At 39.2% G+C, this 24,884-nt stretch overlaps 1 protein-coding gene across 1 annotated transcript in view; it reads right to left on the minus strand.

Annotated features, from left to right (window-relative positions):
• EXT1 (exostosin glycosyltransferase 1) overlaps nucleotides 1–24,884 on the minus strand; it is a 310,771-nt gene that overhangs the window by 15,754 nt on the left and 270,133 nt on the right. The window contains exons 3-8 of the mRNA XM_083359823.1: nucleotides 24,679–24,786; nucleotides 15,302–15,421; nucleotides 9,408–9,540; nucleotides 7,528–7,646; nucleotides 4,679–4,774; nucleotides 1,340–1,429 (exon numbers count right to left, since the gene is read on the minus strand). Coding sequence (XP_083215949.1) covers nucleotides 1,340–1,429; nucleotides 4,679–4,774; nucleotides 7,528–7,646; nucleotides 9,408–9,540; nucleotides 15,302–15,421; nucleotides 24,679–24,786 — 666 coding nt within the window. The remainder of the gene's footprint in view (nucleotides 1–1,339; nucleotides 1,430–4,678; nucleotides 4,775–7,527; nucleotides 7,647–9,407; nucleotides 9,541–15,301; nucleotides 15,422–24,678; nucleotides 24,787–24,884) is intronic.

Raw genomic sequence — 24,884 nt, forward strand, 5'->3', positions numbered from 1 at the left:
TCTAGATGAGTATCATTGCAAGATTTTTGCAGCACGGAATAACTGCGAAAGTAAAATAAACAGACTTTTAAGGAGAATATTTGTAGTTCAGGATTGAAATGAGGGATCCTTGGTGTACTCTGAGCTTGCAGACAGTTCATTACCCAAAATAAGTAACTTCATCAGTGTTAGTAAGGGCTGTGGTTTTTCCTCTCGATCCTTATTAGAAGGCCACTTGTTACTAGCATTGATGATGTTATGTGGTTTGGGTAATAAAAAATCTGAAAAAAAACAACCAAGCTCAGATAGCACCAAGAACCCCTTAAATAGATTTGGAAAAGGAAGGAAGGAAGGAAGGAAGGAAGGAAGGAAGGAAGGAAGGAAGGAAGGAAGGAAGAAAGAAAGAAAGAAAGAAAGAAAGAAAGAAAGAAAGAAAGAAAGAAAGAAAGACAGAAAGACAGAAAGAAAGAAAGAAAGGATCGCGGTGAAGCGGTATATAAATCTAAGATGATATTGATATTGCTTCCTCTTAGTTAAAACAGATACTGGGCTCAGAAGGATGGAAGGCTGAATCAACCTTGAACCCATGAGAATCGAACTGCTGAACTGCTGGTAGCCAGCAATCAGCAGAAGTAGCCTGCAGTACTGCATTCTAACCACTGCACCACCACTATTATTCTTCATAATAATGAAGAGATCCAGAATATGGTCTAGAGCAGATTTCAATAAAAGCTAAGTGGACCATGCTCGATTTATGTAGTGCCAGCTACCTGAATTTTTGTTATACTATATGATAGGCAGCCTTCTGCAACTTGGCGCTCTCTAGATGAGTATCATTGCAAGATTTTTGCAGCACGGAATAACTGCGAAAGTAAAATAAACAGACTTTTAAGGAGAATATTTGTAGTTCAGGATTGAAATGAGGGATCCTTGGTGTACTCTGAGCTTGCAGACAGTTCATTACCCAAAGTAAGTAACTTCATCAGTGTTAGTAAGGGCTGTGGTTTTTCCTCTCGATCCTTATTAGAAGGCCACTTGTTACTAGCATTGATGATGTTATGTGGTTTGGGTAATAAAACATCTGAAAGAAAACAACCAAGCTCAGAGAGCACCAAGAACCCCTTAAATAGATTTGGAAAAGGAAGGAAGGAAGGAAGGAAGGAAGGAAGGAAGGAAGGAAGGAAGGAAGGAAGGAAGGAAGGAAGGAAGGAAGGAAGGAAGAAAGAAAGAGAAAGAAAGAAAGAAAGAAAGAAAGAAAGAAAGAAAGAAAGAAAGAAAGAAAGAAAGAAAGAAAGAAAGAAAGGTCAAATACTAGTATGACTTGGAAGAGCCAGTTCACTCCACAGATAAAATATCTCACCTCAGTGGTTGAAAGCACCGTATCTTCGTCGAGGCTTAGAACAGCATCTGTGACAATGTTCTCATAGGGCAGAAAGCGACTGCTCATCACCTGTAGGGCGAACGGCATGGGTCGGTGAGATGCTCTTGAGACTTATCTGCAGGCAGGGCCTCCATACTTGAGACCAAAGAATTAACATTCTACCACAGCATTAAAGGGGGAGGGGGGGATGGCTGTGAGAGAAAAGCGCTTCCTGTGCAAGAACTGAATTCCTTTGTAGCTTATTGCATCCGACCTAACAATGTGATTATGTTACTCTTGATTAATTTCAGCAAGAGTGGCCTTCTAGATTTATGTGTTCGCATTATTCCCTTACCCCAAATGTTGTCATGCATAATGCTCTAGTTTGATTTTTTTGGAACTCAACCAACCAACCAACCATTTTTATACAATTAAAAGGCAATAAGTCATGGCTATATTTAGGATATATATGCTTCCCAAAAGCTTAAAGTAGCATTTAGAATTCCTTCTTACTTCATCTTCATCAAAATCTGATGAGGTAGGCTAGGTTAAATGATAGTGACTGACGCAGTGCCTCGGGCTAAAATTCATGGCTGAGTGAAGATTTTAACTTATACCTCCCAAGCAATATCTAATGCTCTAACCAATACACTTCACTGGCTGGTTTTCAAAATCTATAGCTAGCCTGATACTATCGTTGAAAACAAGAAGTGACGAACAAAAGGAGTGTAAATTCCAAGTTACAACATTCCTAAGACAATACAATGACGGTGTAGGATTTTGCATTAATCTTTTCAAGCCACCCTGACATCAATTTGTGAGCAGTAGTTGATACAAGAATATTGTTGGGTTCTCTTGAGACATTTTGGCTTCTCCGTGTGTCTATACATTAATTTATCACAGGCAGACAATTCAATCCATTTCTGCTGCATGCCATTTCTAGATGTAGTTCATTCCATTTCCACACCAATGTGCAAACTCAGAATCCCAAAATGTGCATTTCTAAACTTATTTTGAGAACATTTTTCTGAGAATTACGGCACAACCTTTGATGAAGTGTGAAAGCTGATTAGACTATGATCTAATAGGCACTGATGAATGATGAAACAAATTTGGATTTTTGTTTTGTTCAGATTTGCTTCTTTCTTGTCACCACCCCCACCCCAATCCTCTTCACTGATTTGCCAACTAACTTTTCTCATTAAATCTTCATACTTCTAGAAGGAAAAACAGCAGCAGAATCTGTATTTTTTTTTTAAAAAAAATCTTTTTGTCAGCCAAAACATTTATATTGGGAAGACCTATTTTTGTGGTGATTTTGCTCTTGTTTTTATAAAAATGAAGATGAAGTATTGAAAGACAAGGTATCTACCATAGAGTGCTAATAATGAGTTTCAACCATTCACACATGAACATAGCTTTTTGAGGGGGAAGGATGGTCCTGAGGCAGAAAACATTTAAGGCATCTTTTATAACAATTTTTGCCACCCTGGGGTTTTTGATGGATTCAAATCCTGGATAATTCTCAGCAGCAAAGCAAATGGGGGCTATAATCCTGGGTGTCTGAAAGGTGTCAGGCTTGAGCAAATTGTTATGCTTGATCAAGTTAGCTTACACTGTAAAAAAAATGCCAATTTGACATTCTAAACATATTTTTTGCCCCATTTGCTGTGCAGGAGGAGAAATACGATCCTCTTGACGACACTTCCAGATTTCTTTGTAGTCCCTAAAAAGCTCCAAGACTATTGCTTAGCTGCATTTTTGAACCTTGTAAGATCTATTCTTTCCTTAGGCCCTCCAATACATGAAACAACACAACAAAAGTGGAAGGAGACAGAAGGAAGCAATCAAATCTGTAGAAGCGGGCAGCCTCAAACAGAAGCCTTCTGTCTCTGAGCCCTGGAGTGAATCTCAAACTACCCTGAGATCTGAGTCAACAACTGATTTAGCTGCCACCTTATTGGCCATTCAGTGTATTGGAGAAAAGCACAGATATTACCTCCATTCTTTTCAGATGGATGAGAAATACCTGGGAGCTTCAATAATTTAGATATATTTCCCCCCCCCCAATTGGGACATCTAGTTCAATAAAGAACCATGAAATTGCATGAAACTGTAGAATCAGCACCCTCCTTGAAGTATGTTGTACAAGTACTTTGCGATTATGGAGAAGGAATAATGGATCTGATACTTTGCTACCGTATTATAAACTTGCTTGAACGCAAAGTCAGGTGTAAAGTACAAGTCAGCAGGAGATTTTTTTTTCATTGTTGCCTAAATCTATTTTTCTCTTCTCACTCCAAATCTACTAAAAAGGTAAAAGGTAAAGGTTCCCCCGCACATGCGTGCTAGTCGTTTCCGACTCTAGGGGGCGGTGCTCATCTCCGTTTCAAAGCCGAAGAGCCAGCGCTTGTCCGAGGACGTCTCCGTGGTCATGTGGCCGGCATGACTAGATGCCAAAGGCACATGGAACGCTGTTACCTTCCCACCGTAGTGGTCCCTATTTTTCTACTTGCATTTTTACGTGCTTTCGAACTGCTAGGTTGGCAGAAGCTGGGACGAGTAACAGGCGCTCACTCTGCTACGCGGCACTCGGGATTCGACCCGCCAAACTGCCGACCTTCCGATCGACAAGTTCAGCGTCCTAACCCACTGAGCCACCGCGTCCCTACTATGCCACCTCAAATCCGATAAATTGGTAGTCTAGTATACAGCTAGGTCCTCAACTTAACAAACATTCATTTAACAACCAATCAAAGTTACAGTGGCACCAAAAAGAGTGATTAATGGCTGGTCCTCATACTTATAACCATAGTAGCATGTCCACGGCCATGTGATCAAAATTCAGACATGTACTTGCAACAGTTGCAGTGTCTCGGGTGTGTGTGTGTGTGATGTGATTGTCATTTGTGACCTTCCCAGTAGGCTTCTGACAAGTAAAGGTCACGGGCAAGCCAGATTCAATTAACAGCGGTGTGATTCAGCTAACAACCGTAGCGATTCACTAAAAACCCTTGCAAAAATCAGGCTCAACTCACTTAACAACTGATGTGCTTACCAGCAGAAATCTTGGTCTCAATTGTAGTTGTTAAATCTCTTATATATTCCCAAGGCCCACTGACTTTCAAAATATATAAGAGAGAGGTGAGGTAGGAACCAGTCTCAATTTTTTTTAAAAAAACAAACAAACTGGGATCCCAGACTTATCTATGCAATCTATCCTGCCTCAGTCTGGAGGAAGGATGCATTAAGAAGGTAAGAAGAACCAGGAGGAATTAAGGCATGTAGCTGTAATTTTAAAAAAAGCAAACAACAGTAACCACAACAATGAAAATGTACCTTGCTTTCTCCTTCGATAACAATGACAGGCACAGCAGTGGCAGGCCAGCGATGCTTGGCAGGGAGGGGCTTATCACAATTCCATAAGACAATGATCTGAAATGTCAAGAAGAGTTTTCCCATTAGGAAAATGCTTGCAGAGGTCACAGTGTACAGAGGCTCAAGGGCTATCTTAGCTACCTGCTCTGCACTCTTACTCTAGAACAGTGATGGTGAACCTTTTCGAGACAGAAGTGCCCAAACCACAACCCAAACCCCACTTATTTATTGCAAAGTGCCAGGGCCGCATTAGCATTTTGGTGTCCTCGGGGGGGGGAGGCACCTCCAAGTGCCGTCTCCGGCATGCAAAAACAGGGGTGCAAAAATGGACCACCATGCTGCAAGATGCAAAAACGGCCGCTGCCGCGTGGTGGGATTCAAATACAAGGCACTGAGCCACGCAAGAATGGGGCAGGGCTAATGAGTATCACGCAGGCACTAGCCCTGCCCCATTTGCCGCACATGTGTGTTCGCAGCCTGGTGAACACACGCACGCATGTAAAATGCTTCCCCCTCCCTTTTCTTCCAGTCCGCCATCGACAATGGTTGGTGACCTCTGTTCTACCACCTCTACTTGAGCTTGCTAGTTGGCTGCTTCGCCTCCTTTGTGCTGGGCATTGCTCCTGCTCCGGGAGGTGGTGGCGGTCTGATGGACCTGCTGCTGGTGGCAGCACATGTGCCAAAAGAGAGGGCTCTGAGTGCCGCCTCTGGCACGCATGCCATAGGTTCACCACCACTGGTCTAGAACTTCACAACCAGAAACAAATGAAAAGAGAAAAAGTCCCCCAATGAGATTTAATTCCTAGCTAGAGAGGTAAAGGTAAAGGTTCCCCCGCACATGCGTGCTAGTCGTTTCTGACTCTAGGGGCCAGTGCTCATCTCCATTTCAAAGCTGAAGAGCCAGCGCTTGTCCGAGGATGTCTCCGTGGTCATGTGGCCAGGATGATTAGACGCCAAAGCCGCATGGAACGCTGTTACCTTCCCACCATAGTGGTCCCTATTTTTCTACTTGCATTTTTACGTGCTTTTGAACTGCTAGGTTGGCAGAAGCTGGGACGAGTAACAGGCACTCACTCTGCTACGCGGCACTCGGGATTCGACCCGCCAAACTGCCGACCATCTGATTGACAAGCTCAGCGTCCTAACCCACTGAGCCACCGCGTCCCTTAGCTAGAGAAGAGGGGCTAATTAACTTTTGTTGTTGTTGTTGTTTTTACTTCTGCTGACTAACAACAAGAAAGTTGTCCCAGTTGGACGGGACTTCATTAAAAAGACAATCTGGAAAACATCTTGGACAAAAGACAAGAGACAAAGTGTTCACAGCTTGACATCACAGCAGGGTGCTCTAATCAGTGGTGATCATGTTTTTATGGGAGCTTGTGTCCTGATACCGAATGCACAATTCAGCTTTTCGAAAGATCAGGGCAGCTTATTTGCCCCCATTCTCCAGCAACAAATGTAGAATGTCTTACAGGAATTGAATTTAGCTTCCTGGCAATCTCTGCAAGTTACCAGTCCTCCTGACTTAAAAGTCAACATGGAGGAAGAGGAACAGAAGAGGCTGTTGGATTACGTCGTGAATTTCAGTGTTTTTCACACTTTTTTTAGACTTTTCAAAGACCACTAAAAACTGTATACTGTGCAGAAATGTTAAGAGGCTGAATTAGTCTCACAGCAATTATGCAAATCTTGTTAATTGGCATAATTTAAACAGATTGCCAAACTTCATTTCTCTTTTATCATACAGCCTGATAATAAACCTAATCTAAATAGGAGAAGTGACCGAGTTTATCTATCTAGGATAGTTTAGTTTAGTCCTGTTGCAAACAGGCTTTTAGCTCCATTTTTTTTTCAAGGAGCGCTCCTGCATAAACAATTTTCATTTTGATATATTTTGTGCTGGTATCTTCTAATGAGGGTAGAGAGGTGAGTGGAAAACAACGTAAGATCCTGTATTCAGCAATAGACAATACCAAAGTTCAACTCAGTGTAAGGCATATGCCACCAAGTAATTCAGATTACAATGTCCCCTTAAGCTATGTACAGAGTGTAAGGATCACACTTGAGGACTGGGGGCTTCTGAAGGCCACTCAAGGGATGGGTGGTGATGTCATTGTGTCCCCAAAATGAGTGAGTCCAAAATGTTCGTGGTGCTTCTTTAGAAAATGGGTGGCACTTTAAATCTTAAAGAGATTTGAGGCATTTATTTTTATCTTTTGAAACTCACCACACCGGGAAGATGGAGAGGTCTACCCCTTAATCAAAGGAAACCCAATGCAAAAAGCTGACTGAACATTTTGGTTCTTCCTAATGAGAACCCATGAAATGGGCGCTGGGAGGTTTCACATGCCATGCAGATCATGGGCCATTCACTGCTCCTTTAAAGCATTTATTCATTTTTAATATAAATTTGCACTAAAAGTTTTACCAAGAACTTAAAAACTAATGCAAACTAATAAAAAGTAAAAGCAGAAAAGAGAGAAAAGGAAAAAAAGGAAAAGTGCAGAAAGAAAAAAATAAAAGCAAACAGAAGAAGCTTCTGATTTCCTTTGTAGCAAACATTAAGCACAATTACAGTTATGCCTCATTCCATGATTACAAAAGAAAGCTCACTCTTTTCTATTATCCAGTCTTTTTCTAACCAGCAAAAGCACAAATCATAAGTGCATATTTTTCAATTTGATGCAAATACTCCATACTGGTTTCCACTTAATCATACATGAAGATACTGGTTTTTTTCCTCCAATCAAAGAATTTAGCTATCTTTGCAAGTTCCATCATCTTTATGGGCTTTTGATTGTATTTCTCACCTGAGCACAGTGCTGGGATTTGGCTACTGCAACCAGGAGTTTCAGCACAGGTTGAGATTGGGACACCAGAGGAGTAACTGCATGGATGACGGCGGTGAATTTGGATGGGGCCTTGACTCCTGAGAAGAAAATGAGAGAAAAATTAACCAGCCCAATCATTTTAAAAATTCTAAAATATTTTGACTTTAACCCTCAACACAAAGTGCACTAAATTCCTGCCTGAGCAGGGGTTTGGACTAGATGACCTCCAAGGTCCCTTCCAACATTATTATTCTTATTCTTTCTTATTATTCTTACTATTTGCTAGCTGATTCCATAAGAATGAACTTCCCTGAAAAGAAGACAATTTTGAATTCAAAACCAACTATCCCTTTACCATATTCTGAGGCAAATTAAGGTAAATCTCTCATTATCCCATTTTTTAAAAAAAATATTTTTTGCTAAATAATTTTATATGCCCACCCATCTCACTGAATGTGACTCTGTGCGGCATAGAACCAACAATATCATAGCTGTTAAAAAACCAAAATATATAAATAAAAGCAAGATTGCTGGAAGAGATAAAGCAGGTATTTAAAAAGTAAAATATTTAGGAAAAAAGGCAATCTATAAAGTTAATACATGCATCCAAAGAAAAATGATGCAGAATTTAAGGCATTTCTTCCTTAAAGGAAAAAAAATAGGTAGAAAAAAACAAAAATTAAGCAGAAAAAACCCAAAACCTCCTTTTTTTGTTATTGTGATGAAACTTGGGAGTAATAAATCAAATCATTGATGTGAATATCGGCATCCAAAGGAAAATGACCTTAGTTTAAGGCAATTCTTCCTTAAAGGAAAAATAATAATCAGGAAAACCAAAAATTAAGCAGAAAAATAAATATCTCCTTAGATCTCCCATCCAGAGTTATCTTGAGATAAGATGGATGGGCTATAAATTTAATAAATAAATAAATAAATAAATAAATAAATAAATATTATTTAAATATGTATTTATTCATAAAATTTATAGGTCATCCATCTTCCATTTGCTATTACAATGAATAATGGGAATGATGGCTCTTAACTACTCCATAATCTAATACCACCAAACTTTTCCTTTGAAAGACAGTGTGGTAGGATTCAGAGGGACTCAGAGTTAAAAGGTTTTTTTTGTCACTAGTCTGGTTGACTGGTGGCCTTAAGAGAAGAAGGTTTTCTTACTGGCACAGTGATTCAGGTTCAGTGCCCAAAAGCTCTGGCAGAGCTGGAATCAAGGACAGTGCCAGAGAAAACATAAACAGGTAAAATCAGGGTTCTTTTATTTATTTTCAAAGCTATTTGCTCGATTCGGATAGTTTTACATTCCCCGTCCTTCCATTTTTCCTGATTCTCTTGACAAATAATGATGGCTACTGTTCTGCTATGTGGGACTCATCATGAGAGACAGGAGGAAGAGCTGCAGGCTAGACAACAATCTGATAAATAAAATCTGAGTCTGAAGGAAGAAGGGTAGAGAAAACATATCAGAAAGGGCCATCCTTAGTTTTGGGGAGAGTAAAAGATAGATTCTATTACAACAACTTGTGGACTTCAACTTCCAGAATTCCCCAGCCAGTTGGTTGGTGCTTCTTGTCTGGACTATGGCAGAAAAGTGACAATACCTTTGGTTGCAGCCTGTGGTCTTATGTGATTTGGTGCAGCTAGTCTATTTTCTCAAATTCCTACTCTTTTGCTAGAAAAGTAAAAGAACTTTCATTGAGAGCTTGTGTTCATACATTGGTTTAGAGGGCCACCTTATTGCAAAGCTTAGATTCCATTTGCTTCTGACTGTTAGTTACACATCAGCCAGAAATGAGATTCATTTTCCCCACCAGTATGGTCCTCAAGAGAGAACTACTTACCTAAGTTAGCATAATAGTAAGGGAAATCTCCCAGATATGATGAATACTGCGGCAGTACGAATAACCCCCCAGGGTGTTTATTCCATATTAAACTGTTACGGGATATGTGCTTAAATATTCTGTCTTGAATAATCTGAAAAGCAAGAAGTTAAAACAATATTTAGGAAGCTCTTAATGAGGAAAAAAAACCAGAACTCTTTCACCAAAGCCACTGAGTGGCAGATTATTTAGAATTGGTGTGGAATCTTTTCACCACCCAGATGATCCATGTACAGTAGGTTAGGAATTTTAGTTATCTCATGTATTGCTGCAGGCACTGTATTAAACTAGGATGTAACTAACATCAGAATAGTTCTCGTTTCCAAAATGCACAAGTCATTGGAGAGACTGACGGATTCATTCTGCAATTTTGCCATCGATATATAACATAAATACCGTGGTAGCTTCAGACCGAATGAGAAGTATTTCTGAAAGGCAATGTTTTTAACCTATTTCAGTTCTCCTTCCAAGACTAAAAAGAATATAGCATTATAGTAGTTTCAGAAATACAAATTACATGGAAAACTTTGTAATAAAGGTATTCCATTTCTGGCCCAAGAAAAATCAGTGACAATTAATGTACTGTTGTAATTTCATAATACTGTGGAAGAAAATGTAAGGTTTTTCTGCTGGGATTCGAAATCTGGGACCTGAGAATTCCAGCTTTCCTTAATTTTGCTTTGTTTTAAAATGAACAGATTTGGTTCTCAAGATATCCTTAGTAATGTGGGAAATCCTGTTTTCTGATATTTATTACGAGATGTTGGCGCTTCAATGTGCTCTATAAATCCAGCATTTTCTCCCTAATGAGGAAAGGAATGATCTTGCAAAAATCATTGAAAAGACAAGCTGCACAATGGAATGTGTACACTTGCTTAATTGAAATAAAGTACTACTGTATTTCTTTCTCCTTCGCTTAGATAGTTTGATGCTTTCTTTATCCAAAACTACTGCAATCACAGAGCACCTAAGAAAGATCCTTGATAACAGAAATGACTAAATCCTGAATTTAAGAAACATAGTTTGGTTCTCTATTTTGTTAGGATTCAGACCTGCTTAGTGGTCCTCATTTAAATCATTATAGAATCCAAGTTAGGCATCCATTGTTTATCAAACTTCAAGTACAGTACGTTTAAAAAAGAACAAATTATCCATGTGTTCTAGTGGTTAAGGCACCAAGCCGGAAACCAGGAGACTGTGAATTCTAGTCCCACCTTGGCCTGAAAGCCATCTGAGAGCCTGTCACTCTCTTTCAGTTCAGCTCACAGGGTTCTTATTGTGGGGAAAATAGGCGGAAGAAGGAGTATTAAGATATGTTTGCCACCTTGAGTTGCTTATTAAAAAAAATAAAGGTGGAATATACTTAAATAAAAAATCATATCCTGCCTATAGGAATGGAATGACTATATAGCTATGTTTCCTACCACAATCTACAGAACTTTTTCAGTATGATAACATAGCCCACAAGAATGAAGTTTCCAGAAGGAGGGACGGACCATAGCTTTGGAAGAGGCTTTTTTGAAGTCTGCTTGGCATTTCTGAGGGCATGTTTCAGCCACTAGGCCAGGGGTGGGCAACCTCGGCTCTTTGATGACTCATGGACTTCAACTCCCAGAATTCCTGAGTCAGCTATGCTGACTCAGGAATTCTGGGAGTTGAAGTCCATAAGCCATAAAAGAGCCGAGGTTGCCTATCCCTGCTGACTAGGCCCATGCCTCTCATAAAAATGGTTGTTATTATGGACACACACAATCACAGGATTGTGCGATTAGTCTCTGCCATCTGACTGACTGCTTAATTTTTTCCCCCTAAACAGTTGATTACATTTCCAAAACATCATAGGCTGCCGCTAACTAATTATTTTTTAAACATACCCATGGGGCCTATGTAGTATCCAGAGATATTTCTATAAATACAAGAGTATAATACAAGCTGGTGCTTTGCTCTGCAGCATGTCAGCTCCCAATTTAAATATTTTGCAATAGTAAATAATCTAAAAGGAAGAAAAATAAATCACATGGATTGTAAAGGTTGGTTTATGTGTGGTCACATTGGGGCCTATCTGCAAATTATTGTTTTAACCTATGACAAATTATGTGTTTCAACAGCAAAATGCCCTACATTTTAATCCCTACTCTGTCCAATGAAATCCAGAAACACCCTACTGTTACTAAAAAAGCTAATACTGGCTAGTTTAACAAATACTGTACTCAACATGTCCATCGTCTGACTTAACACAAGATGGGTTAACATAGTTCACTATCTAATATTTTATTTGTCACTTTTTCAGTGACAAATAATTACCTCTGCGAAAGTGCCACATACAGCTGGCCTCTGATTCTGCAGAGAAAAGATTTCTCCAAAAAATTAGACCATCATATCTAGGACAACTTTCCTTTTAAAACAGAACACCCTCTTATATGGTTTCCTACGACTCAGAGCAGTTTAACTTTGAAACCGGTTCCCAAATGCCACTGCTGATAGGTATTTTCAGTTACAGGTCAGGCTGACAAATCAAACTGATCCTGTTATTTGATGGATCAGGGACTATCTTAAAAGGCTGCACCAAATTTAACAGATAACCATTCAGGCTCTGAAAACAATATTTAATCGTGCAAAAGGCTGGGAAAGCTTTGTAGGAAAGGATACAGGAAAGGACAAAAATAGAGGCAATTTACAGCTCTTTTGCTAGCCGTAAAAATTGCACAGGAAAAATAGCTCCACACCCATCGCTAAATGCCATTTGCAATTTGCGCTCTTCATTTTTCCTCCCCTTTTAAATCACTGCTGAAAGTTTGGTCTAAAAATGAATTTGTGTCAAACATATTTGTGTCAATTTGGCTGGCCTCCACTCTTCCTGGGGACTCAAAAGCTTATTTTTGTAAACTTACTAATTAAGTAAACATGTAGCCTGCATGGATTGAAGAAGGAAATTTCAATCCGGAAACTGGGCTGAATGAGATAACGATTTTTCCCCCATAAAAGGACTCTAAATTAAAATGTGTTCCAAAGGGTGCATTTCTATCTTGATATCAATTCTTTTCCTCGCCTCCCACACTCCTGGGTCATGAATCTACTTTTAATGGGGATGAGGATATTTCTGTTGAATTAAGTCAATATGCATTGAATATGCAAATTGTCTCACTCTCCTTTCTTTCAGTATTAAAACTGGTTTTATATAGGTTTTAATTTCACGAAGTCAAGCAAACATAAAGCAGGTGAAGATTGCATTTCATTTAATTCAGCTCCTTTTCCTTTTGTGGGAATATGAATTGGATAAATACCCTCACATCTCATTCAGTTCTACCTTTGTCCCACCAGGTAAAATCAATTCAAGTTTTGAGGAAACAGGTACAGGGGGGGAAAAAAGGAACATCCCTATGGCTAATCAAAGATTTTTTTTTAAAAAAGGAAAATTTGTATCTAGGAGGACTGACCAAGTAGTGAAAGATGAAGTCCTCAACAGGTTGCGTTAAAACAATAATTTCCCAACCTTAACCATTTTAAGTTGTGTGACTTTCAACTCCCAGAATACCCCAGCCAGCAATGCATTGCTTTAAAAGAATCAGTTTATATGAACAAGCTGTTGTTTTGGTAGCCTATAGTACAATTTTAATGGGTATCGAAGGAACCACAGCAAATATGTGTAGCTTCTTCCCAGCATATATGAAAATAGGTCATATCTATTGCTGAAACAGATATTAGAACATTTCAAATGTAACTTGTTTTGCTCTGCAGAACAGTGTGTATAGTAAGTAGCACACAAACTAGCAGATAAAATAGCAACTTCTTACAATCTTCCTGAGCAGATAGCAATAGTTAGTTGACCTTGTCTAGCCTAAGCTAAGCAAGATTAACCTTGGTGAATCACAAGTGGGAACCACTAAGGAATCTGCAGACTATACTGTTCAGAAGAAGCAATGGAAAAAAAACCACATTTGTTTATTTTTGGTGGAAAGAAAACAAACTGCATGGACGTATTGATAATCACCAAGAGCTGAGTTGACTTTGAATCCTGGAAAATTTACTTTTTAATCTTGAAAGCTAACTTCTCAGCTGCCCCAGTCCGTTCTGTCAATATTAAACATGGCTTAGAATTGTATCTGCAGAGATGCCATCATCCCAGGAGTAATGTGTGGGTGTGGGGATTGGACCGTAAGGAAGACTGAGCGCCAAATTGAAGGTTTCAAATTGTGGTGCTGGAGAAGACTCTTGTAAGTCCTTTAGACTGCAAGGAAATCAAATCAATCCAATCCATCTTGAAATAAACCCTGACTATTCTTTACAAGGACAGATACTGAAGCTGAAGCTCAAATACTTCGGCTATCAAATGACAAGAGAGGACTCATTGGAAAAGACCCTAATGTTGAGAAAGCTTAAAAGCTAAAGGAGAAGGGGATGGCAGAGGATGAGATTGTACTAGCAATAGCATTTAGACTTATATACCGCCCAGTAGTGTTTTATAGCACTCTCTGGGAAGTTTTCAATCTCAGCATTATTTGCATACTGTTGGGAGTTAGATAAGTGGTTAGATAGTGTCATAAGTGGTTAGATAGTGTCATCTAGTGCAATGAATGTGAATTTGGGAAAACTCTGGGAGACCGGGGGGGGGGGCAGAATAGGGGAGCAGGGCATGCTGTGGTCCACAGTGTTGCTAAGAGTCGGGCATGACTTAGTGACTGAACAATGATGCCATCATATAAGCCAGTCATTGTAAGCCTGTTATAATTATAGATGCAATATAATCTTGGGCCTGAATCAAGGCTAATCTAAAGCCATTGCTTCTGTTGGATCAGTTCTAATCTGAATGAAATCAGTTTGAAAAATATTTTTACTTAATGAGAGAACTCATTATGGTGGTGATTAAAACTGCAAAAACAGGAAAAGAGGAATTTGCTATAAGAAGGGAGAAAAAAAGGAAAATGTAGCTGACTCCAAATCTGTATGAATCAACAGGGAGCGGGATTTTTTCAGAAACTGAATTCAAGAAATTCAGTCTTACTGCATATCCCACATGCAGATTTGCAGGAAAGCATTTTTAGCATTGTCAAAATCTCATTTGCCTGTAATCCGTGATCGCAAAGAATTGAATCGCTTTGCTAGGATCAAATGTCAAACTAATATGGGAATCATCTCTTCTTTCTTTACACTAGGACTTAGAAAAGGCTGGAGTCTGTGCTTATGTATGCAAGCCTGAATCATGGTTTAGCATTAACATGAAGAAATTGAGAGAAAAAAAAGAGTACAAGTCAGGATCTGCAAAATCAAGCTAAGGCTCAACATAAAGGCACTTAAAAACGCAGCTAACTCATTTTAATTCTCAGTCAAGTTTCTGACATTTGCCTCCTTAATCTGAAATAGCTACTGCCTTAAGCCCAAAATTTTTTTCCACCTTCCTCCAGACATCCATCAAAGACCTTGAAAACATCTTGGAGCAGAAAGCCTGACTGAACGGAGGAAAAGTATTATAGTATCACTTTTTTCAAAACATGATTTTTTTTCCCCAGGAAAGGGTCTTAAAGAACCCATTTACCATCAATGACAAGCAAGTTGATTTATTAGCTATCAAAAATCCCAAGGAAGCTTCTAGTCTACGAGAGACCACATTTCCTAGCAACTTAAGATGGTTGCCAATTTGTCAGCCTGTCATTTCTTCTTACACCAATCCCAGAGACAAAGACCCCCGTTCCTCAGGGAAGAAAAGTTATAAAGAAGTCGAAAGTCTCTCCTTCATCCGATTCTTTGTAGAGGTGATTGCCTTGCTAAGTACCTGCAAAAGTCAAGACCAGACACAATCCAAATACACCGAAAAGTCAGGCTTCAGCTCCAGCTATTATCTGAAAATTGTTACTCACCTCTAGTGTGGTCAATACAATCTTCTCAACAGAAGAAAAATAAGCTTCCCACAAGAACTGAGTCTGCTGTCTAAGTGCTAGGATTTTATCCTGATGGATAGACCTGATTGTAGAAGGGATCTGTAATACAACACGGAAACAAATAAAGACACTTGAAAACATCACAGCCTGGGAACATTAAGACACAATGAGGGGCCTTTCCAGACAATCCGCTTATAGCCCAATCCATTTAGTTTACAGTGCATTTTGGCTCTCCTCTACGGCAGGCAATTCACATTGTCAGGCAACGCCAGCCATGATAGCAATAATTGGAAATTGAATTATATGGGCTGTTAATGCTCATCTCTGTCCCATCTCTGACCAGAGAGCTTACACTTAGTGATGTGATAACTTTATTGTCACTTTGAATGTACACCAATCGGCATACATCAAAATGAAATTTCGTTGCATACAGCTCTCAAACTTCTTACATTTACAGGTAGTCCTTGATTTATAACCATTTGCTCAGTGACCATTTGAAGTTACAGCTGCACCAAAAATGTGACTTATGAGTTTTTCACACTTAGGATTGTTGCAGTGTCCCCATGGTCCCCTTGGCAACTGACATGTATTTATGAGGTCCCGGGTTCATGTGATCACCTTTTGCAACCTTCTGACAAGCATAATCAAGTGGGAAGCCAGGTGCCCTTAAGAACCGTGTTACTAACTTAAGAATTAGAGCAATTCACTTCACAAAAAGGTCATAAAATGGGGCAAAAACTCAACATGGATGCCTATAATCTTTCAGAACTTAAAAGGCTTTTCAGTCCATCTTCCAAGCTGTTTTCTCAAAGGCTGAAACCAGCCTGTGCACCAACAATCCAGAAGTGAAGGTGGAAGGTCAAATTTTTAAAAGCTATTTTCAAATGATAATGTTCCATGTGATTAAGGGGGGAAAGGATAGTAATGTTATTAGCTGGACAGAGTTTGAACTAAATTAAAATTTATGGGAAGTAGAATCAATTTAAGCAACAGTTCTGGCTCCATTGACTATCTTTGCAAAGATAGCTACAAAGTGAGGCCTTCAATCGGGGAAAAAAATAAAACTTTCTTTATTCCCAGTTCACCATGACAATTTATGGACTACATAATAGAAAGAGAGAAAGATAGTAATAGAGAGCCAGTTTGGTCTAATGGTTAAGGCACTAGGCTAGAAACAGAGGATTGTGAGTTCCAGTCCCGCCTTAGACATGAAAACCAGCTGGGTATTTCTAAGCCAATCACCAGGAGACTGTGAGTTCTAGTTCCACTTTAGGCATGAAAGATGGCTGGGTAATTTGGGACCTGTTACTTTCTCTGAGTCCAACCCACCTCACAGGGTTGTTGTGGGGAAAATATGAAGGGAGAAGGAATATTAGGTATGTTTCCTGCCTTGAGTTATTTATTAAAAAAAAACAAAGATAGGATATAAATGAATCAATTAATTAAAAAATAGGACATACAGTATTTGTGGGCTATGGATTAATTCTCAATAAGTTATATATAGTGCTTGTCATGTTGGCACAGTGGTTAGAATGCAGTACTGCAGGCTACTTCTGCTGCCTGCCGGTTGCCTGCAGTTCAGCAGTACAATTCTCACCGGCTCAAGGCTGACTCATCCTTCCATCCTTCTGAGGTTGGTAAAATGAGGACCCAGATTGTTGGGGGCAAAATGCTGACTCTGTAAACTGCTCACAGAGGGCTGTAAAGCACTGTGAAGCGGTATGTAAGTCCAAGTGCTATTGCTATTGCTTGTCAATCTACAAGCACAAAGTAACTTATAATGTTGAATTTATCCATTCTGAGTTCTCTTTTTTTTAATCTCAACTTAAATTTTTAACCATTTCCACAACTAACCCCCCTTCTCCTGTAAAACCTTTTAAAGATTTTCATCATGCATATATTTTGGACCCCATCTGTCCTTTGCATAACTTTGTGACATTTTTTTTCTTTTATGGAGAACTGCTTCATAAAATTCAGAACCAGAAGGATAATGATTCTAGTTAATCTATTGATATAGGAAATACAAATTAAGCAGCTCTGTAATAAGTATAAACCCAAGTAATTTCTCTAACATTATGTCCCAAAAGTTCCCTAGGGGATGTTCTTGCTCTGTAAACTGACAACCCATTGGTGGCTAAGTGGGACCACATCCACAGGAAGAAGAAAAAGGAAGAGACCACAAGCAATCTCCATTTAACGACTGCCTTGGAATATGACCATTCCCAGTTATGACGGTAATGTGACCAATGCCTGTATTTATGACCTTTGCAGATCTATAAAGTAAAGATAAGTTGAAGTAAGATCACAGGCACAGTCAAGGCTTCACTTAGTAATCACTTAGTATGGTTACTAAACAAGCAACTACCTGTATCTAAGAGAGATGCAAGTTTCTATGAACTGTGTGACTTGCATAGCAGACAGGAGAAAAAATGATTCCAATTTATTTGATTTGTATATCTTTGTATATTTATCTGATTTGTATATCTTCTTCTATCTATGTGTACATAGGCTCTAAAACAGGAAAAATAAATCCTTCTTGGTATCCCATTGATTGAAATTTCAGTACGGCACCTATTTTCTCATTAGTCTGCTGTGCTCTTCCTAAGCCTTTCAAATGATTCATTTTTCCTGGACTAATTATGCGTAAAGCATCTGCCGATGTTTGCTTTTGATTTGTGCCATTTTGCATTTTCCGCTTACATATTAGATTATACCCAACAAGGGCTCTTTCACTCATACATATTTTTCTCAAGTTTTTAACCCCAAAATGCATTCCAATAAAATACTCTTAATTAGAATACATCTGTTCTTTACATAGCATCATGATTTCACAGACAATGGGGACAGTGAGGAATCATCTTAAGGGCAACAATTTTCCTCTGCCAAATTGTGTTTTGGCAAGAGGTTCATTGAATTGAAATCTGTAATGGTGTGTGAGAATGGCCTTTGGAGACAGGAGGGAAAGCCACAAACTGGAGAACCATTATCCAGGTATCTCGGTCCAAGAAGAAGGGAGAACATGGGGTTCATTTCAGAAAGGATTTTTCCTAGTTTTCCGGAGAGTAAAAGGAAAAGGTGAGAAAAATACTTTCAGTCTTACATGATCCTGTTAATGTAACCTTACAATAACGATAGAGCTAGTACTCCTGGTTGTGTTTCTTGTCTGGACTACTTCGCAGAGTTAACAAAGGCCTTCTGCTCAACACCCAGTTTTGCCTATATTGCTGACCAGTATCCCAGTGCTCCTTTCAGCAAGCTACAGGGGACTTCCCAAAACAGGAGGCAGATGACATGCTATCTTCATTCATTGGCTCAGCATGAAAAGAAGCCAAGGTGTCCTAAGGAAGCTATGGTAAGCAACACTGACTTGCACCTCCAAGAAGAGCATTGCAAAATTTCGTTAGCATTTCCTCTGAAGCAGGAGCCATACGGGCTTTCCCATTATGCGTCCTGCAAAGGCGGCAACAATTAGCAACTCTGTTGAATGTGGAAGAAGGCCAATATACAATCATTTTAACAATCTGCAAATCTATTATTGAAACTAGGGTCAGAAGAAAACTAAAAATGGAAATACGAGACGCACTGTCAGGCTTCCCAGGTAGATCATACAGGAACATGAGCAGATGAGCTAATTCTATTTCACTGTAAGGTGACAGTAACAGAATCTTGCAAGTCTGAAGGTACAAATCTCCCAGCCTACCTTTTACAGCCTGAGAAGCTAGGGAGAGTTCCTTTGGAACCTCTTTCTACTTCCATTATCCAGCTGCAGGCTATGGCCTCTCTTATATGACCGTTCCTAAGGCAGCAGTTCTTCCTCACCCTCCCCAAGGTCTTTCTCACATTACATTGCATCCATCAATGCAAGAAGGCAGCAATTAGTCAGATAAGTCAACACAGGAGTGATCATGCCTTCGTTTATTGGTGATGTGAAGATCTTCCTGGACTAAACCAACACTGAACCACTGAAATGTGCAGGCTAGGGCCTGAAAGTGCTTCATAAGGAATTTAGACCTATAACTGTAAGGAACAAGACTTATCCACTACCTTTAAATGGAACTCAGAGTCATTCAATGAATGAGATTTGAAGATATGACTGTTTAGAGCCAGTGTTTTTTGTTACACTTCATGGTGAACCATGCTTTAGTGGGAAAAAAGTAGGTTTTCACAGCTGCTGTTTACTGGTGAAATGACTTCTGGATAATGTTACACAAGACAATGAATATGCCTTTAAATATGGGTTTAGAGATTCATGAATGAACATAACCAGTTCCTTGCTCTTTTCTTCTTGTTTGACCAAGAAGATTATTTCAGAGGCCTCTGCCTGTAGTTTACACATAGCTGCTGAATCTCAAGTATGGCTAAACACACCAGCTTTGTAAATCAGTCTCAAGTTTGCTTATTTTTGGTTTTTATCTCTTTATGTAACTTTTTATGGCATCTCCTTGTTCATCTCAGTTAACATTAAACTTAGGTTGCTGGGTTCATATAACATGGCAATTGTTGATGAAAAATCTTAACCCATTTCAACATAGCTTTAAAGGCGATTATAGGATTGAGATTTAGTTGTTTTTTCTCATGACGATCTTTGTCTGGAGGCTGTCAGGGAAAGGGGTTGTTCAAATCTTTTGATATCATGATAACCTTATGGATTATTTGGCAAATTTAGAAGAAAGATTTCAGTTAGGGTAATTTAACTTTCTTAAAACAGAAGCAGTTGAGTGGATGGAGCCCTTTAGATAAAGGACTGAGTCCATTCTGCCTTCATCATTTTTAACTATCTACATGGAATCAGTGAGAAAGAACATTGGGAGATTTAGAGCTATCAATCTTCTGGTGGAACCAAAACGTATTTTTCTATAGCATGACTACACTTAAAAATTACTTACATTGTTAAGAGCCCTGGTGGCGCAGTGGTTAGAATGCAGTACTGCAGGCTACTTCTGCTGACTGCCGGTTGACTCAGACTTCCATGCTTCTGAGGTAAGTAAAATGAGGACCCAGATTGTTGGGGGCAATTTGCTCAGAGAAGGCTGTAAAGCACTGTGAAGTGGTATATAAGTCTAAGTGCTATTGCTATTACTAGATGGCTGATTATAAATTGAAACAGAATCCAGGCACAGAGGTACACATTATAAGGAATCACAATTCTGGAGAAGTTGTGACTCTCCTGGTTTTAAATGGAGTTATACTCCCCTCAAAGAACAGTCTGAGAAATGCCATTGAATGGTGATCTCTTTCTGGTTTTCTAAAGTGGAGCTAGGACATTCTTTCCTGGATGGAAAATGTCCTTAAAATGATGAGGGTGGGGCAAACTCCAGGTCCATCAAGTGTAAGACACACCACATAGACTGGTTCTGTCTAGCACAGAACACAGCAGCTGGTTGGATTCCTAAAGGACTGAAAGAAACCACACTTTTTTCTTTAAATGACCCTGTAATCCCTTGCATTGGGATGGAGCCATGGCGACTGAATGGAGCTGAGCGTTTACTGGTTGGATGCCCTTCCTGACACCTACAAATAGCTCTTTGCACCCGGAGAGAAATATCTGCCACTAGCTAGGATTGAACTCACAGCCACCTGACTGTGAGGCAAGAGCTCCACCTCTAGGCCACCACATCGCTCAAAAGAAACCACATTATACCTGGGCTAAATGCCCAGCAATTTATTTATTTATTTATTTTGCTGAGTGAAATGGAAACTGATGGCCATTATTGTTAAAACTTTATATGGCTTTCCTCCAGACCACTTGAGAACACCTTTTCCATGTAACCTGAGATTGAGTTAATGAATGGAGACTCAAGGTCTAGCCTAAGTTCTTTAGGATATATTCCCCATTACACTAGAAGCCTAAAATATCCAAAACAGGCTTTGCACAATTAATTTTAACTCTTTTACATTGGAGCTTTTTAATATCTCTGGTTTTAAGGTTGGCTTTACATTTTCTTGAAAGAGCGTGAGAGGTCTTTACCAAGGTAGGTTTAGCTTAAGAAATAAAATAATTAATTAAATGGTGTGGTCTGAATAGGCAGCTAAATGTGTTCATACTTTAATAAGCCAGGGAATCAAGATGATTAACTCTCAATCCAGGACAGGAAAGACTTAGGTTCAAATCCTGAATTTAAACCCGAAGCTCACTAGGTGGTTTTTGACTGAACACTTATTTTACAGGAGTGAGCACCAAGAGAGAGAGATAGGTAGGAAGAAAGGTAGGAAATATGGAAATAAAATTCTTTATTATTATGCAGAAAAGATAAATTCCATTTACTGATAAAATTAAAATAGATTAGCTACCTTTTCAAGAGACTACATACACAGTAAACCTTTAACTGTGCAATATTATACATTTGGTCCTAACACCCTGTGTTTTCAAAGGGAGCTATGCATTACTTAGTCCATTTAGGATTGCAGCTTTTTTTTTTTAAAAAAAGCCAGCCTATTTAATTGGTTTTGCAATTCTAAGGGGCCCAGCAAAGAAATCTTGTGAATTTATAAATTGGCAAGAATGTATGAATTTTCAGGTAGATTTTGGTAACATTTACATTTTGGGCAATCATTTGTTATATGTCCATTGGAGTTGAGGGGGAGGGGAGAGCTAATAAATTCAAATAAATAAATAAAAAGTTCTGCATTATGTTTAATTGACTGCAGTCAATTAAACATAATTAATTGACTGCAGTCAATTAAACAATTAATTGACTGCAGTCAATTAAACTGTAGTCCTCTTACAACTATCTGTTTAGCGACCGTTCAAAATTACAACAATATTAAGTGACTTATGACCAGTCCTCACACATACAGCAGCATTCTGATGGTAACATGATCACAATTTGGGCACATGTATTTACAATGGTTGAAGTATCTGGGGTGTGTGTGTGTGTCACATGACTGCCATTTGAGACCTTCCCAATCGGTTTACGAAGAGCAAACTTAATGGGGGAAGTTGGCTTGGCTTAATGAGCACAAGGCCACTTAACAACTGCAGTGATTCACTTAACAACCATGGGAAAAAGATCATAAAACAAGTGTGACTCACTTACTTAACAACCACTTCCCTTAGTGATGGAAATTACAATCACAGCTGGGGTTGTTAGCAGGAGACTGCCTGTGTTTTCTGAAGCCTATCTTTACATGTTGGCTCACTTACAACACAAACGAGGGCCTCTGTTTTTAATTTCGTTTGGCTATTTACTCTTCATCTCTTGGCTTACAAGATAGGTGTGGGCAACGATGAGTTGATGCTGACCTGCTATGAATACAAGAGAATTATTAGGACAGGATGATGCTTTAATAGCAGGCCAGGGACACCATGACAAGGAAGGAGAAAAGGGATGCTAAAATGAAAACAACAGGGAAAGTGGCTTCAGCCTGTCTGAAGCTGGAACAGCATGACAGTATTTTGAGAATATGTAAATAAAAACATCCGAGTGCATCTAAACTGGGAAATGAAAAACTGTAATGCAACAAAAACATTTCCCAAAGCAGACATTTGGGCTTCGTGCCAGCTCTTTAAAAAACATTGTTAATAATAGTATAGTAGCTGTTCTAGTAAGGAAGCAGCTGTGAAGATAATCAATTCTGCATTACAGGAAACAACAAAGATCAGAATATTAATGTACTCTTGGGAGGCAGGGGACATTCATAGATATTTGGAATTCTGTGCGGCCTTCTTCTCTTACCTTCGGCAGCTAAATACGTCAGGCATGGTGTAGATTTTTACATTTTTTGCCAAATTTAAATATATGTCGGTCACACGCCTGGCGGTGCAGCACGTGCCTTGCATGAAAAGGAATTCAGGTTTATTCCTTGAAGTCTCCCATTAAAAGGGTCTCAGAGGCATCTTCCCTCTCCTCCCTCCCCCTATAACAAATTGGAGAGCAGCTCTGAATCCAGAAGCACTCTTTCAGAAAAGCACCGGGCTTAAGCCACAAAATAACTTTCTCTGGATGACAGGTTTTTTTTTTCCCAGTGGGGAGAAATACAAGTAGCCCTTGACTTGCCACCAGTTAGAGCCAGAATTTCCACTGCTTAGCAACACAGTTGTTAAGTGAGTCGCGCCAAATTTCATGACCTTTTCACCACGGTCGTTAAGCAAATCACTGCCGTTGTTAAGTGTATCACGCGGTCTTTTAGTACAAGGGTCCTCAACCTTGGGAACTTTAAGACTTGTGGACTTCAACTCCCAGAATTCCTCAGCCAGCAAAGCTTAGTCTTAAAGTTGCCAGGGTTGAGGACCCGTTTTAACACTAGGAAGGCGTCAAATGTTGATCACCTGACGCCACAGCATGCCGCAACTCTTGCAAATACAGGCCGGTTGTGCCAAGTGCCCAAATTTTGATCATGTGACAGTCGTAAGTGTGAGGACCTATCACAAGTTACCTTTTTCATTGTCATTTGAATGGTCGCTAAACAAATGGTTATAACTGGAGGACTCCTTATAAGAAAGACCCAATAGTCTCTATTAGTGTAAAAGCAGTGACTTGGGCCATTTCTTTCATTTCTATTTAAGTGTTTAAAAGCAGGAGATTAGCTCCAAATTCTTCAAAGGAGATTTGCAAAGGAGAGAACAACATCCCAGAATAATCCAGTAGTTTGTGTTTTTTCCACTGGATGCCGAGTCTTTATAAAATGCCAGAATAAAAGGAAGTGACGGCGATCTGCATCTCCCAGATTAATATTACACCAGCCAGAATCACTCCTGTGAGTTGGGTGGCCATATAAACATGATCAATCAATCAATCAATCAATCAATCAATCAATCAATCAAATATGAATCAGAATTTAGTTATCTACCAAATGTCGCACTTTTCAAATTTCAACTTCAATCTTCTGTAATGTTGTAAAGGCTCATAAAATACTGCAGATATTTCAACAGTAAAACATGAAGCTTTTAAATATGTATCTTGAGTGCTTTTTAATATTTAGAAGCTAAATTCAGGAAGAGCTCGGAATTAGAGATAAACACATGTGAGAATAATATGTAGGTTGCCCCAAACCCTAATTTAGGATGAGAAATATCAGGATTATAAATATTTTGACATTGCAAATCACTTGTGTATGGCAAGAGCTTTCAACTCGAGCTCTTCCACACACCTATATATATATATATAAATAACAGATGCCGCTACATTTTTAATCAAGACATTTGGAAGCTGGAATGACCTTCATGTCAGAAAGTGAATAATGCTTTATTAAATGAGTTAATATTCACAATGACACAGACAAATCCTGGCTGATAAAAATCTCTTTTATGGCCATGACCTTTTGGATATATCTTTCCTGAAAGTAGAGAAGATGGCTGCTCTTGTCAACTGACTGGATGAAGGCCTCTGTTTTGCTGCCATTCGCCCACACCTTACCTGTAGTAACAATCTTTCATCTCCTATGACGGCAGCTTGATTCCAATTAATCACCTCTGAGAACGGAAGTTCCCATCCATTGCTGAGCATCACAGGAATACAGGCAGCCTGTACAAAAAATATGGGGGTGGACAGTTTCAAGATTCAATTGCAGGAATTGGGTATGCCTAGTTCAATGAAAAGAAGGACTAGGGGTTGACATGATA

This window comes from Vipera ursinii (genome assembly GCF_947247035.1).
Source record: "Vipera ursinii genome assembly, chromosome: 3".
Taxonomy (NCBI): Eukaryota; Metazoa; Chordata; class Lepidosauria; order Squamata; family Viperidae; genus Vipera; species Vipera ursinii.